Source organism: Phoenix dactylifera, chromosome 18 (assembly GCF_009389715.1).
Source record: "Phoenix dactylifera cultivar Barhee BC4 chromosome 18, palm_55x_up_171113_PBpolish2nd_filt_p, whole genome shotgun sequence".
NCBI classification, from domain to species: domain Eukaryota; kingdom Viridiplantae; phylum Streptophyta; class Magnoliopsida; order Arecales; family Arecaceae; genus Phoenix; species Phoenix dactylifera.
The window spans coordinates 5,647,779-5,661,921 of NC_052409.1; the positions used below are offsets into that span (position 1 = coordinate 5,647,779).

Genomic DNA, 14,143 nt, shown 5'->3' on the forward strand with positions numbered 1-14,143 from the left:
TGAGAATCATTTTAAACCTTCTTAAAACTTATGATGAACAACCAATGAATTCAAGTATGTTCGAGACCAAAACTTATATAGAGCATAATATGCAACCCGAGATACAAATGATACTACCATATACCATAGCTTTTATCAAAAGTACTCGAACCGTATATTGAGTGCTTTAGAAATATAAATGTAGATACATGTAATGCAACTTTAGATGCTTTACTTTAAGCTAAATCATTCAGCACCTGCGCAGCTTGAGCGCTTCAAAGCGAGCTGCAAGTTTTTCATAGTCGGGCAACTTTGGATGAACATGAGAAACAGGGTTGACCAAGCATGTATTTGATTTATCATTGGCAGGTGATTTTTCTTCAGAGTGGTCGCTATACGGGGGCAATGTAGGTGGTCGTCGATTAGGAGGGCGACTTTCTGTTGATGTTTCCATCTCTACTTCTTCATCAATATCTGATTCTAATCCATCAGAGTCATCAAACTTTATATCTGAATTCAGCGCCCGCACAGTGCAACTGCTCCTTCTAAGTATCTTTTTATCATCCATATAGTCAGTATCCATGCCTGTATCATTCATATAGTTTGACAAGTTGAAGCTTTGTGAATTGAACATTTTCCCTGGGGCCTTGAGCTCATTGACAGAAGAACTATTTGTTATGGAGGATTGAGTGGAAGAATCTAAGGATTGTTTCTGCAGTCCATCTGCCCTGTTGAATTTGTTGAGACAGGAAGCTGCGGTGTCGAAAGTAACTGCTGTTTGATCAAATGGATGAGAGTTCTGTTCGGCGAGGAATGCTGCAGCTTGTGCAGCAGAAACTGCTTTCTTTGCTGATTCCGCAGCTGCTCGAGCAGCTGAAGCTGTATCCTTGAACTGCATAGTAGAATCTTCCCTGTAATTGTTAGATTTGATTCCAGAAACAACAGGAAACCTTTGTAAGCAGTGAAATTCTTGAGATCCAGTTGGATTGCGAGATGATGAAGAAAAGAAGGAAACCTGAGAGCAGGCTTATTTGGTGGCACATCTTTTGGTGGAAGATTAGGCTTCACAGGGATGCTGGTGGCACTAACAAATGAGCGTGGCCCTTCCTGTAAAATTTGCCATAAGAGATTGCTGTTTTACTGGCAACTTAAATACAAAATCCATTAATTCACTCAATGTATACGTGCAGTGGGAGAGAGTGAGTGAGAGAGAGATCTTTGCAGCATACTAGAAGTTCTTCCGGTGGCTTGAGAAGCTGTGTCTCAGATTCTGTTGCATCCCATTTGATCTCATATTCCTTTGCTATTTCCCTCATAACTTTCAGCTTTACTTCACCAGGAGGTTTTCTAACTGATAGTTTCTCGATCAGCTTCAGGAAGAGAACTTAATTAAGCATGATGTAAATCGTAAATGTAGATGCAAATAAAAAAAGAAAAAATTGTGAAAAAAAAAGTAAGTGAAAAATGTCAAAAATTTTGCAATGCATATAGGATGTCCCAGTCAAAAAAGAACTAGCTAGGTCGGGAAAAAGCAGTGGGTGTTCATGGCTTTGATAGTATTTGAGAGATAAAAGCCTCAATCAATCAAGGAAGCAATGCATTCGCACTGGATAGCGTTGCATCTATTAGTGAGAACGTCTCTCGTTCATTGTAATTTGTAAACCATGTTGCAAGCTGATGAATAGTAATTAGGAACATTATTTTGTGAAGTCTCAAAAAATTCAAGCATTGCATGTTCCGGGCTTCAAGTTAGGCCTCTAATAGTATCCTGCTGTAAAAAGAAAAAAGCAGAAGCCTATGGGAGAATTAAACAATCTCATAGCACATTGGTTGTTGGAAGAACTGGTAAAATAATTACCATATGATTTACACCGGAGTTAGGACGTAGATCTGCTGCAGCAGATACAAAATCCTTTCCATACTTCTTTTCAAAGATGTCACGAATTCGGCTAAGTTCTGGGATTTCTGAGCACCTTGGAGCAGCATATATCATACTAGAAATACTTTCTTTTAAATCTGCAGGACAATCCCTGATGAACAAAAGACTAAAATCAGAATTTGGTTCCCATAGATTTTGAAAAGCAATGGACAGAAAGTAAACAAACCTTTGTTTTGCAATGATTGGAAGGCGAACCACAATCAGCTCACAGAAAAGTCCAATGATCTCATTGGCTGCCATAACATTTTGTTCTCTAATCACATGTTCGACCTACAAAATTAATTAATTTCAAATGACTACATCAATCTGAATGAATAATAGTTTGTACCATTTTGTAGCTCTTTTAATCCATCTGCAATATAGCATCAGTGTTTGATGATCTGTTCTAACACAACTATACTGGCATTTAGATAAGCTAATTCTCAAAATCCAAGGAATTTGCTGATGGACAGACAGGAAATCCCTCTAGAAGCTTTGGGTCATGGGTGAAGTATAATTATGTCTCCAAAATTTAATTATTCCTTTGATTAAGATTACTTGAACTAGGCTGCCTATTATAAATACACTGGTTCCAAAGATTCAGGTCATAAAAATTGGTGCCATATCAGTGGCTGGCCAGCACAACACAAGCCCAGTTCGTGCAATAGCCAGACCTTATCAGCTCAGAACCAGTACATTCAGGCTGGTAAACACAAGATTTCAAGCCTTGTTTGGTCCAAATCATGTTGAAGTTGGTGGTTTTAAATATAAAGTTGACCGGCAATTTGTAAACAAGGCCAATATATAAAGATTATTAGTTCTCCTTAATGTGAAATTGCAGCAGCCTCTGCAAGGCAAATGATGCTGGACAAAAACAGCTAAACATGGAAGCACAGAGACCATCTACTTCTAAAAGGACATAGAAGTCATGAGTAACATGCGGATGACATGGAAGCAAGCGGCACTTTGGAAAATAGCCATGGTTTTACAATCATCCACCTAATTCTCTGCAGTTGAAACAGTGGCCTATTCATTTCTCCAGCAGTCTATTGAGTTTGTGAGGAGTCTTGTGTTTGCCAGGCTCAGAATGCAGCTAGTGATCTTTTTTTTTCTTCTTTTCCTTTCCTTTTCATCCACCTAATCAGATTACCCATCCCAAACATCAGAGATTCAAACTCAGAACCTCTTCCAAACAGTCGAAGGGTATGACACCTGGATCATTGCTAAATTCACTAAAGCCAGTGATAATTTTTGTTTTGCGTAGTTCCAGTTTCAATGGTGCAATTGAACGGCCCCTAAGTTTGCATCCTTGAAGGATCATAACAGCCACAAGTTCAAGTAATTAAAAACTGGGGAAAGGACTGAAGCACTCTGAAACCTTTGCATGAGGAACACCTCACCTATGTAAGTATGATCAACCTAACCAGGTCCGTACAAATCATCCATCCTCCTTTCTCCCATCCATGGGCCATTTAAGTAACCATCAGATACCACAATCCAGCAAGCTAGACTTTCCTTGATCCCGATAACCAAATAGTTATAGACTTAGTCCATAATCCATTTAACCGAAGACTAGATGCCGAACCTGATCAAACCAGGATATGTCTATTTGTGTAGAAATTTGGAAAACCAAAGTAGATATATCAAGAAAGCATCATAAAATAACAGAGCAAACTTGCCAACCATATACCCTAATCAAGAAACAGGTAAGGAAAGAAGATGAAGAGCAACAAGCAGAGGAAGGGAAAGGAAGGAAGGAAAGAAAATACCCGGATCCTGGCAGTGTCCTCCTGGCGGGACTCGAGAAGCATGGCCATGTCGCGCCTCATCTGCCTCACCTGCACCTCCCTCTTGTTCCTCAGCAGCTTTATCCTTGCCGTCGCCAGCTTCGACTCCGTTTTTCTGCCATTATATATATATGTATGTATATATATATATATATTCCCTTCTATCTTTAGAAAAGAGTTTTATCTCCATAGAAAACCAAAACCAAACAAGAAGCATAAAAAACCAAAACCGAAGTACAAGAGCTGGCGAGAAGAAGAAGAAGAAGAGATGGTGGTCGTACAATTTGGAGGAGTTGAATCCACAGCGGAACATGGAGGCGCCCGCACCCATTAGCTTCTGGAGCGGAGATTTGCTCTCGGGAGGCATTGCAGAGGAGAAGAGAAAGGAGGAGGAGAAGAGGACGAGAAGGTGGGGGCGTAGAAAGTGGGGACGAGCGAGTTCCAACGGTAACTTTAGATTTTCGCATGCGTACCTGGGGCCCGCTGGGCGAGGAGCCCTACCTTTTTTGAACGAGTCGGATCGGGTCACTCGCGCTGAGTGGAATGAATCTAGAGACTCCAGGTGGTGTGGTGGGTGTCCAGGGGAAGTAGAAAAGGCAGTAGAGCAGGTGAGCCGTAGGGAGAGTGATCCGAATCATCTAATCCCAGTACCTTGCTTATAGATCTCATCGCTACATCATTACATATTATTATTAACACCATTAACATCTACTTCCATGCAGCGAATAAAAAAATTTGCATAAGCCAAATTTTTATTATATATATATAATAACTAAATAATATATAAATTTAAAATAGCCACTAACTACTCGAATTGTATTAACAGCAGATGAGATAGGTGTGAGATAAGAGGAAAAAATTAACCCTTCCCGTTTTGAAAAATAAATTTTCAATCTTAATAATAATAATATTATTATTATTATTATTATTATTTTTATATATCTATTGATTCCGTAAATGTTAATTTTTTTATTAGAGTTTTTTTTGCGTAAATACTTTCTAAATATCGAATTTTATATAAATATAATTTCATAATTAATACTTGTATGTATATTTTGTAAAGGCTATTATGTTTTTTTTTATTCTTGTTTTTGCATATATATATATATATATATATATATATATATATATATATATATATATATATCCATACCATCTAATGTTAAAAAATTTAACGATGTTAAATTAAAATAACTAAAATACTTTTAATAGATAGATATGTAAAAAAAATATTTATAAGAGATCGCAATAAGAAAAAAAATAATTTCAAAATTTTATTTTATTTTAAATTAAAATAAATATGTTTTTTATTAAAGAACTGTAAAAAGTAATTATGCAAAAATAGTATTTTATAAAAATAAAAATAAAAATAAATTTTTTAAAAAATATTTATTTAAATTTAAAATTTTAGATGTATTCGTAAAAAAATATTATATTGATTGATAAATTTCGTTTATAACAATCGATATTCTATGCCCAAAAAAAACTCGATAATTGAGTCTTGATTCGAACTCGTTGGATCTAATTCCAACGTACCGCAATCTTCGATAAAAAAACCGAAAAAAAAAAAACTACGACAAGCTATGCTCAAGAAAATTCCGTCGTCCCGGAAACCATACCATACCTTCTCCGTTCCCCCGCAGACAACCAGGTAACAAACAGGTCATAGATCGAGAGCGAGAGGAAGAGAGATGGCCGGCGGCGGGGGGCACGAAGGAAGCACGACGTACAGGGGCTACGCCATCCACCGCCCCAAGCGCTGGCACGTCCTCACCGGCAAGGGCTTGTGCGCCATCATGTGGTAAGTGATTTCCATCCCCCAACCCTAATCCCTCTCGCCTCCGATCTATCTCCATTTCACCTTTATCTCATCCATCTAATGATTTGTATTGTTGCAAGCAAAGTATATTTGATGTTTTTGGGAATTTTGTTGTTAATACTATTCCAGTTGAAATGAATCTAATCGAAATCTGCGAAACAGCCATTCTAGAAACCGATTGAGAAGCGGAGTGGATGTTTTGATCTGCTGTCTTCTTTTTGTTTGTTCTTTTCTGAGGGATTAAGATGATTCGCTACCTTTTACTTGGTTAATTTGAAACCGCATTCCCTATTCGCAGCTTGATGGCCCCTTGTTTGGTTTAATCGACTTGTTTAGAGAAGAATCTCTGCTAAGCGCCACCAGGCAAAGGCAAAACTTTCTCGTGGGATATGGATTCCATAGGATTCACACCTATCATTTTTTTTTTTTGACTCTGCTGTTAAAGCTTATGTTGATTTTGAGGTAGATGACATGGGCATCTACAATGAGTGTCCGAGAGGGCTTCGGTAAGGAGGAGTGTCTTAAATATATTTGTTGAATGATGTAGGAAGAGGTGGGACAGAACTACAGTAGTGTGGACGAAAATTGTGAAAAAAGATGTTCAGAAACATCAAATAGCATTAGAGGTATCCCTAAACATAGGAATGCTTGGTGAACTAGGCTTCATAAAGCCCAACTCAGATAGCTGGGGCGAGGCTTGATGGTTATGGTTATGATTACACCATAGCTTCCATCTAATTGAAGCCTTTAGATTATGCAGGCCACATGTTTTGGTGCACTGCTTTCTAGCATGGCATGCATGTTTCCTTGAAATTCTTGTATTGGCCATGTTATCACTTGAATTTAGACATAAATTCATAAGACCGTATATATATCGATGTTGGTTAACATTAAGAGCCCATGATCATAAGATCAATACGGCGAAGATGAGTATTTTAATGTGAATGCTAGAATTTCATATGTTTTGAGAAGACTACGGACTACCATTGGCAAGGAGGGGGTCTCCGGCATAAGGTTGAAGGGTCAAAAAAGAGGTTATGGAGACCAAATAAGATGTGGATGGGAGCATTAAGAAATTATTTGGAGGGGATTCTAACTTAAAGACTTTTCAGGGAAATAAAATTTCAATTGAGTCCCTTTCAACTAGACAAATCGTTCACCTTGTCTCCAGCTTATTTCACATTATAGACCAACTATTTCACTTTTCAATTTTTGGGTGTATGGTAGAAGCCCTCTTTGTTATTTGATCCACTCTTTTGGCTGTTAAACGAGAATACAGATTGATGGTTTGACACATTTGGTCCTCGGTAATATATGCAACACAATCATCATCACTTGTTTTAGTATTATTCTGTATTATGTTTTATTCTGGTGATTTAGTTCATCATTTAAATATGAGAGCTTTTATTTTATTCATATTGTGGTTCAAATACTCTAGTTTGGCAATCTGCTATGCATATCTATTTTGAGCTAACTTCTGTAACAGAGTAAGAAATATCCTTCATGTGTAGACTAGTATATGTGTACTCAAGCTTGACAAAGTTCTTTTTTTTTTTTAAAAAAAAAGTATAGCTCTTTATGCCATTGCCATCACTATGATTGTGTTTTAATATGGAAGAAGTTCAAAAATTTCATGGCAATATTCTACTACTAATGGAGGTGAATAGTTGGGGCCGTGATATGGAGGCACAATAGTCACAACATGATAGTTTTTATTACTCATATAGATGATTTGTGGATGCCAGTGGTACTAGGGAAACTAGCATATTATACATGACTCACTTTTATGTACCAATGTTGATAACTCCAATGCTGCTTGTTTTGTTTTTGCAGGTTTTGGGTTTTATACAGGGCTAAGCAAGATGGTCCTGTAGTTTTGGTATGATTCTTTTCTCAGTAATTCCATTCTTGTCTTTTAATTATCTCAAATATTAATGGTTATGTCCCATGCAATCTTTGTAGGGTTGGCGTCATCCTTGGGAGGGGCACGAAGACCACTCTCATGGGCATGACCATGGGCATGAGGTATTTCATTGCAACTGATGCTATGAGAGCTTGTGATGCTTCTGAAGTGCTATGACTATTTCCATGGACAAGTTCGTGGTTTTTGAGCCATTACTAATAAAAATGAGAAATAGCAAATTTTCATTTAAAATATTGGATAGCAGAAATATATGAAGCATTGCTGGATAATCACTGGACTCATGAGTGAATGGTGAACTTATTACTTCCAGATTAATAAAAGAGAAGAACACAAAACGTATGAATTCCTTTTTCCTGAAAAAACATGGAGTGTGTAAAGTTTTATTTGACATAAATTGGGAAGAGTTTGGAAGTATGTACATTTTATTGGAGGGATATACCATATGCACTGTTATTGGCCGGGATTTGTAACTGCATTGTCATGAGGTATTTTGTATACTTATACATGTATGCAATTATAATGGTGAGCATGTAAAATAGCACTAGTACTAGCTCTATATTTTAAGGGATTTTTCCATGTTTACTTAACTAACATGCATGAACTTTTTCAAAGTAATGACCTTAGCTAATTAGAGGGAAGTTGCTTGCTTAATAAAATCCTGCAATGCAGTTGTCGAAGTCCTAAAATAACACCAGTACTAGCTCTATATTTTCCAGGGTTTTTTCCATTTTTACTTAGTTAAAATGCATGCTAGGCACTTTTTTAAAGTAATGACCTCATCTACTCAGAGGGTAGTTGCTTGGTAGTGAGATCCTGTAATGCAGTGTTCAAAGTCCAAAGTGAATATTCAACATGGAATATCAAAAACTTTGACGTGGCAACACTTTAGTACTTCGAGTGGAACTCTGTGGATGTACTCATTCATATGCAACCTGTAGGGTTAGTTGCTATAACCTAAACAAAATAAATAAGACTCATGAAGTAAAGCATTACCTAGTTTCATCAAAAAAAAGTTATATCTAGTCACTTGAGAAAGGTAGAAATGCCAAGAGACACCAAAAGGATGATCGTTTCATGGTGAGGCCATATGAAGCTAGGAATATCATATTATGCATAAAAGCTCGAAGTCTCCTATTATATAACAGGGTCAAGAAACCTGAAGTTTGAATTATCCAAGTCACACTATCTGGAGATTCTGTTAGTAGATTGGAGGCAATTAATGCATCTTGGTATCATGGGACAGCTTGTGTCAGTTGATTTTTTTTTTTTTAAAGAAAAAATACTTTAGTTGATCTTCAGTCTTCATCTATTTAAAGAGCAGCTAGCTATCCAATTCTTCAGATCTTAGATGCTTCATGATTTTGGGAATCTGACATTGAATGTTGCCTTCCAAACATCAAACTTTCCAATTCTTTAATTTTTTATACAAGTGAAAGGTTACAATAACCAGTTCCACAGAGCAAGTGCTCTAAATGTCTCTGCAAGGAAGCCTATACTTGCAAAACATGAAAACCATAGTTTACATAGGTGAGTATTCTGATTTTGGTATGCATATGGCATACCCAGGTGCTTAAACCCTGGCAAGTTAAAAACAGTGGCTTGTAGGATTCTTCATAAAGACCTAAATTTCTTGATTAGATTCAAAAACAAGTAGATGACCCGTCTGAAGACATTCCTTCTGGTCAGTAACATAAAAGGAGAACCATCACATGGTGAAAATTGAACGATTAAAGGAAAAGGTGGGATTGGCAGTGGAAAATCTTTTGGCGACTCGTTTGCATTTGATTGATTTGGCATCAGAGAAGAAATCAGAAAACATGTTCAAAGGGAAAGATTACTTTCTGAAGTCATGCAGTTCTCAAGATCAGTTAATATGCCAATGTTATATAACAGTCTTTATGGATAATTTAGATGATCAGCTGTGCAGCTAGACAATGTTCCTATGTTTTTTTTTTAAGTTTTGTTACCCTGTCAACCATGTTACTGATATTCATGTAATGTGCATCGTGATTAGGAATGGACCATGTGTATGCATACATGTATAGCACCTAATAGTAATTAAATGGTCTGCATGCTCCAAACACTTGTATGGAGTGCCAGATAGGATTTAGTAATACAATTAAATATCCTGGCATGTATAGAGCATTGTTGGTAGGTAACAAGGACAGCAGATCCTGGTGAAAGCTCTTTATCATTAATTATGCTTATGAAGTCTAAAGAAAAAAGAATAAAATAGAAAAATTATGTTTCACATCATCTTATTCTGGTAATATGATGCGTATAGGCAGTTTTATTGTTGATATGCCCAATTCTCAGTATCCCATCTAGTTTGTTTCTGATCTTTTTATCCCCTACTTTCTTGGGATACCATTCTCTAATACCTACCTTTTTTTCTTCAGGCATCTCATTAGAAATCCCAAGGGTGTCTGCTGAGAAAGGTTTCGAGCTGTTGCCTGTGTGACTGCAATGCTAGTCAATAAGGTTGATTTGGGACATGAAACTGTTCATTTCATTTTGTTATTACATAAAATTGTGGATTGGAAAACTGAGCCTGTTTATATTTGCTCGATTTAGCTTGTCTAGACTCCTCTTCATATGAAATGGATTATCATGTTCTGTGAAAACCCTATATTTAATACCATTTCTATTTCTGAAAATGTGCTGGCAACTTGGTGTTAATTTGGTGATCTTCTAGTTCTAAATACCTGATGGTTAACCTGTTACTTGTCGTTCTGCCATTGGCACACAAGGGTGAGGTTCTGATCCAGTTTAACTCGTTCCAAATTCAGTATGTTGCATCATATGATCACTCTTAGGCTAAAACTTTTGGTAGCCTGAACCAGCCTCTTTTTAACCTGTTCTATTGTATCTTCATTGTTGCCTGGTTTTGTTGTTTAACAACTAGATTAAATCTCAACCAGCTCTGTGTAACTGCTATCAAATTTCGGATTGGATTTTATGATAAGAAGAAATATTGAAAGTAGATTTTCCAGGATATAATACACCTTGGTTTTGGTTCTCCATGAAGGCCGATGTCAAGTGATTCAAGTGCCAGCAGGACAAATCTTTGGGCCTCTTTTTAGTACAGAATAAGCTCTCTGGACCATTTACTGCTGTCTAACTTAATAGTCAACCATCTCTTGTATCATGCTAAGTTCCATGATTAACACCAATCCTCCCACAACATGTGGCAGGATTAGGATGGGCTTTTGATGAGTATCTGGATTTATTGAGATTCCAGTAAAGAACATATGAACAGAAAAACCCAAAAAAAAACGTATGTGCATAAGTAAACATGGGATCGTATACTCAAAATCCTTTACAGGGTGAAATCGTATCACCTCAAATATAATCCATACTCCTCTCCTACTTAATTTGGGCCTGATGCGAAAATTCATCCACTCAAATAGAATCCAACTCACACCTCAAGTCTAACAAATTTTAATAGAGAAATTCTCAAATATAACCCTCAGTCTCTTCTTGCGGTAATCCATAAAATAAGCTGCAAACCTAATCTCCCTTCAGGGGGCAATCCAATGTATAGTTCCACAAATGGTAACTCCTGATTCCTAAAAGCAAGAATACCGCCGCCATCATAACTCGGGAAAACCAGATTTCGAGACCCACGGCTGTGTCCAGTTTGCAGTTGCGGAACTGGGCTCAAGCCGCTCAACCACTTCCCAAACCAAGCTCCTTTACAAGAGGCAATCAAAAAGTCCAAGCTCCACACACAATAATTCTCCACATCCTAAAAACAAAAGAATGATGCTGCTTTCTCACTCGTCAAGGAAAACCAGATTTTGAGACCCATGGGTATTGCCCAGTTTGCATTCCCAAGATTAGGCTCAACCACCCTGCCCATATGTACCCAAAAAAAATAGAAACCACCCTGCCAAACCCAGAGTTACGAATACACCATCTCTCGGGTAGACACCATTCTTTTTCGGCCGAAGTGTGGTGGCAGAGTTCGAACTCAAAATATTGCTTTATCAAGTTAAAATCATAGCTTGTCTCGGAATTTAAGTTAATAAAATAATATAAATTTATTTATCAATTTTATAGTGAGACACCCCAGAGCCATAAGGCTCTTGAAGTCTTGATGGGGCCGCAACGGCATTTCCAAAGCCCGGAAGCCCACACGTGAATTTCAAAAACAGCTGACGTACGATTTCTTCAGAAACGCAACCCACACTAGGAGACATTTGGAATCTCGTTAGCCCAACACGTGGATTCCGGAACAATCGACACATGGTTTCTTCAGAAACACAACCTAGACAAGGGGTTCGGCGGAGACATTTGGAATCTCCCAATGAGTAGAGTAGAGAAACGAGTCCAGATCACACGATTCGAGAAGCTCCAGATATGTTTATATTGGCTCCCCAACAGAACCCACCTGTCATGTCCGGTTGGCAACCGAACAACTCCATATTTTTAATTCATCCCAGAGATTCAATTGGATCTTGCTTAGTCATCACTTAGCGCATAGAGAGCAGAGAACCTCTGCACATAAAAAGAAAAGGTGGCATGCATGGATGTGTTACGTGGCCACATCTAAGGGAGACAGCTGTTATGTTCCTTCGCGCGTTATTCACCGTCACGAGAGTCCAGCTCTCTTTTGCCGTGGATCTCACAGTTACCAACAGCTTGCGATACCAAACAAGGTGTTGAGAGTTGAGACCATTTATTGCCATTGTCTCGCTGTTTCTCCTCCAAAGTCAACCCCCTCCCAACGGTTTCGGCTCACTCGTTCGTGTACTCAATGCATCAGCCAAGGATGAGACAGCCGTGAAGCATGCGGGGGGCCAAGTCAATACAAAAAGGCCCTCTTGTGCTCATCCAAGCCAACCATTCCATCTTGATCCTGACGCTTCATCTCTTTTTTTAGTCCCGATGGCCATCCTTCAAGACCATGGGTTGTTAAAACTAATTAGGCTCAATAATTAGGCTTGTTAAAACTCATTATTAATAAATGAGCCAATCGAAGAGAGTGTTCTTTTGTTTAGTTGTTTAAGTCATTGAGAATCAAGTGCCAGCAATTTGGATTCAAGTTGCACCAACGTCACGATTCATTATCCCAATGAATTTCGCTCATCTATATCTTTTTTTATTTAAAAAATGAGTCTGCATTAATTTAAGATCTATTTGCCACCATTACTGTTTAAATTTCATATTGAGATTGACGTGAAAGGAAGCATTCGCACCAACCTAGACTATTTATTGCTTTTATTTTTATTCATTTCAGAGGCAAATGAATTTTTTCTTCCAAAAGTTTTTTTCTATATAACATTTTTAACAATCTACTACATTTTCCTCCATAAATTTCTGAAAACACTCTCATATGACGAGGCCAGGCGACTAGGCGAGGTCTCACGTTGCTGGGGGAGCGACTCACCAAACAAGCCCGGATGAGACCGGGGTTTGGACCGCGACCCGTTCCGGCGCCGGGGAGACCTATTCAGGCCCCACGTGTTGAGCCCACGTGGTGTCCCCCTTGCGGCCAGAATGGAACCCAGGAGCACCGACCCCAGGCCCATCTCCCCCCGCAGGCCTCGCCCCCGGGCCCCAGCAGCCTTTATTCGCGGATCGAGCCTCCTTCCCCACGTCACCCCGTTCGTGCGCTCCGGCCCCAATTTTTTAAACCCAATTTTTTTTAAACCCATCTCCCACGCTCCCCCTTCCTTTTATAAGCCCTCTCCTCCTCCCCTGTTTTCCCATCCCTCGACAGCCAGAAATAGCAACAAATCGAAGAAGAAAAGAGAGTAAGAGAGCAGATATAGCTTACCTAATTGTAGAAAGAAAAAGAAATGGTCGCCGGTTTCCGCCGCTCTTTGTCCCTCCCGGGGCCAAATCCTAGCAGCCCCGGCCGCAAAGGCCGGGCGCTGCCGGAGAAGGCCTACCACGTCCGGTCCACCAGTCTCCCGTGCCGCTCCCACCCTGCCGTCGCCTCGCTTGAGGACGAGATCCGCGCACTCCGGTCCTGGCAGTCCCGCCCGGAGCCGGAGTCCGGATCGGCGGACTGGATCTGCGCCGGCCTCGCCCGGATCGAGCTCCTCCACGCCTCCCTCGACGACCTCCTCCAGCTCCCCCAGGCCCAGGACACCCTTCGCCGCCGCTCCTCCGCCCCCTGGACCGACCGCCTCCTCGACGACTTCCTCCGCTTCGCCGACGCCTACGGCTCCTTCCGATCCGTCCTCATCTCCCTCAAAGAAACCCAGTCCGAGCTCCAGACCGCCATCCGGCGGCGCGACGAGGCCCGGGTCGCGTCCTCCGTCCGGTACCAGAAAAGAATCCAGAAAGATCTCGCCAAGCTCGCCGTTTCCATTCGAGAAGCATCCAGATCGCCGACCTCCGCGCTGGCGGCGGATGCGGCGGAGGCGGAGATGGCGGGGATCATGAGGGAGGCGACGGCGGCCACGGCGATGGCTTCGGCGGCGGTTTTCTTGGCGATCGGGGCTGTTTCCTCCGCCGCGTCGGCGGCGGCGGCATCTACGTCGAGGGCGTCTTCTTGGGTGGTGGGGCCGCTGAGGAAGCTATCGATGCGGCGGTCGTCTCCGTTGAAGAAGAGGGATTGGGAGGAGTGGGAGAGTGAGGCGTTGGAGAGGTTGGAGGCGTTGGAGGAGTGCGTCGAATCGTTGGAGAGCAAGACCGAGAGGGTGTTTAGGAGTCTCGTGAACACCAGAGTCTCGCTTCTTAACATCCTTACTCCCTCCTTGTAG

General features: G+C 40.2%; 3 protein-coding genes across 3 annotated transcripts; 2 read left to right on the forward strand and 1 right to left on the reverse strand.

The window, feature by feature from the left end:
* LOC103723023 (IST1-like protein) lies at positions 1-4,510 on the reverse strand. The gene is made up of 7 exons (XM_008813816.2): positions 3,966-4,510; positions 3,667-3,799; positions 2,085-2,188; positions 1,838-2,009; positions 1,209-1,349; positions 995-1,086; positions 1-890 (listed from the first exon to the last, which is right to left on the reverse strand). The coding sequence occupies exons 1-7, from the start codon at positions 4,049-4,051 to the stop codon at positions 230-232; spliced, it is 1,389 nt and encodes a 462-aa protein (XP_008812038.2). The 5' UTR covers positions 4,052-4,510; the 3' UTR covers positions 1-229.
* A 694-nt stretch (positions 4,511-5,204) lies between these two features.
* Positions 5,205-10,084, forward strand: LOC103723033 (NADH dehydrogenase [ubiquinone] 1 beta subcomplex subunit 2-like). Its single transcript, XM_008813824.4, has 4 exons — positions 5,205-5,485; positions 7,337-7,382; positions 7,466-7,528; positions 9,827-10,084. Exons 1-4 carry the CDS (start codon positions 5,376-5,378, stop codon positions 9,836-9,838), a joined length of 231 nt encoding a protein of 76 aa, XP_008812046.2. The 5' UTR covers positions 5,205-5,375; the 3' UTR covers positions 9,839-10,084.
* Positions 10,085-13,231: 3,147 nt separating this feature from the next.
* LOC120104466 lies at positions 13,232-14,143 on the forward strand. The gene has a single exon (XM_039115666.1). It carries the CDS (start codon positions 13,232-13,234, stop codon positions 14,141-14,143), a length of 912 nt encoding a protein of 303 aa, XP_038971594.1.

What these genes read in the sequence shown, in the direction of transcription:
- LOC103723023 (XM_008813816.2), bottom strand. Translation starts at nt 4,051, where the DNA reads ATGCCTCCCGAGAGCAAATCTCCGCTCCAGAAGCTAATGGGTGCGGGC. An exon ending in AGGACACTGCCAGGATCCGG is followed by an intron (nt 2,189 to 3,666) that starts GTATTTTCTTTC and finishes TTAATTTTGTAG; the next exon opens with GTCGAACATGTGATTAGAGA. An exon ending in CCAAATAAGCCTGCTCTCAG is followed by an intron (nt 891 to 994) that starts GTTTCCTTCTTT and finishes TAACAATTACAG; the next exon opens with GGAAGATTCTACTATGCAGT.
- LOC103723033 (XM_008813824.4), top strand. Translation starts at nt 5,376, where the DNA reads ATGGCCGGCGGCGGGGGGCACGAAGGAAGCACGACGTACAGGGGCTAC. An exon ending in GGCTTGTGCGCCATCATGTG is followed by an intron (nt 5,486 to 7,336) that starts GTAAGTGATTTC and finishes TTGTTTTTGCAG; the next exon opens with GTTTTGGGTTTTATACAGGG. An exon ending in AAGATGGTCCTGTAGTTTTG is followed by an intron (nt 7,383 to 7,465) that starts GTATGATTCTTT and finishes CAATCTTTGTAG; the next exon opens with GGTTGGCGTCATCCTTGGGA.
- LOC120104466 (XM_039115666.1), top strand. Translation starts at nt 13,232, where the DNA reads ATGGTCGCCGGTTTCCGCCGCTCTTTGTCCCTCCCGGGGCCAAATCCT.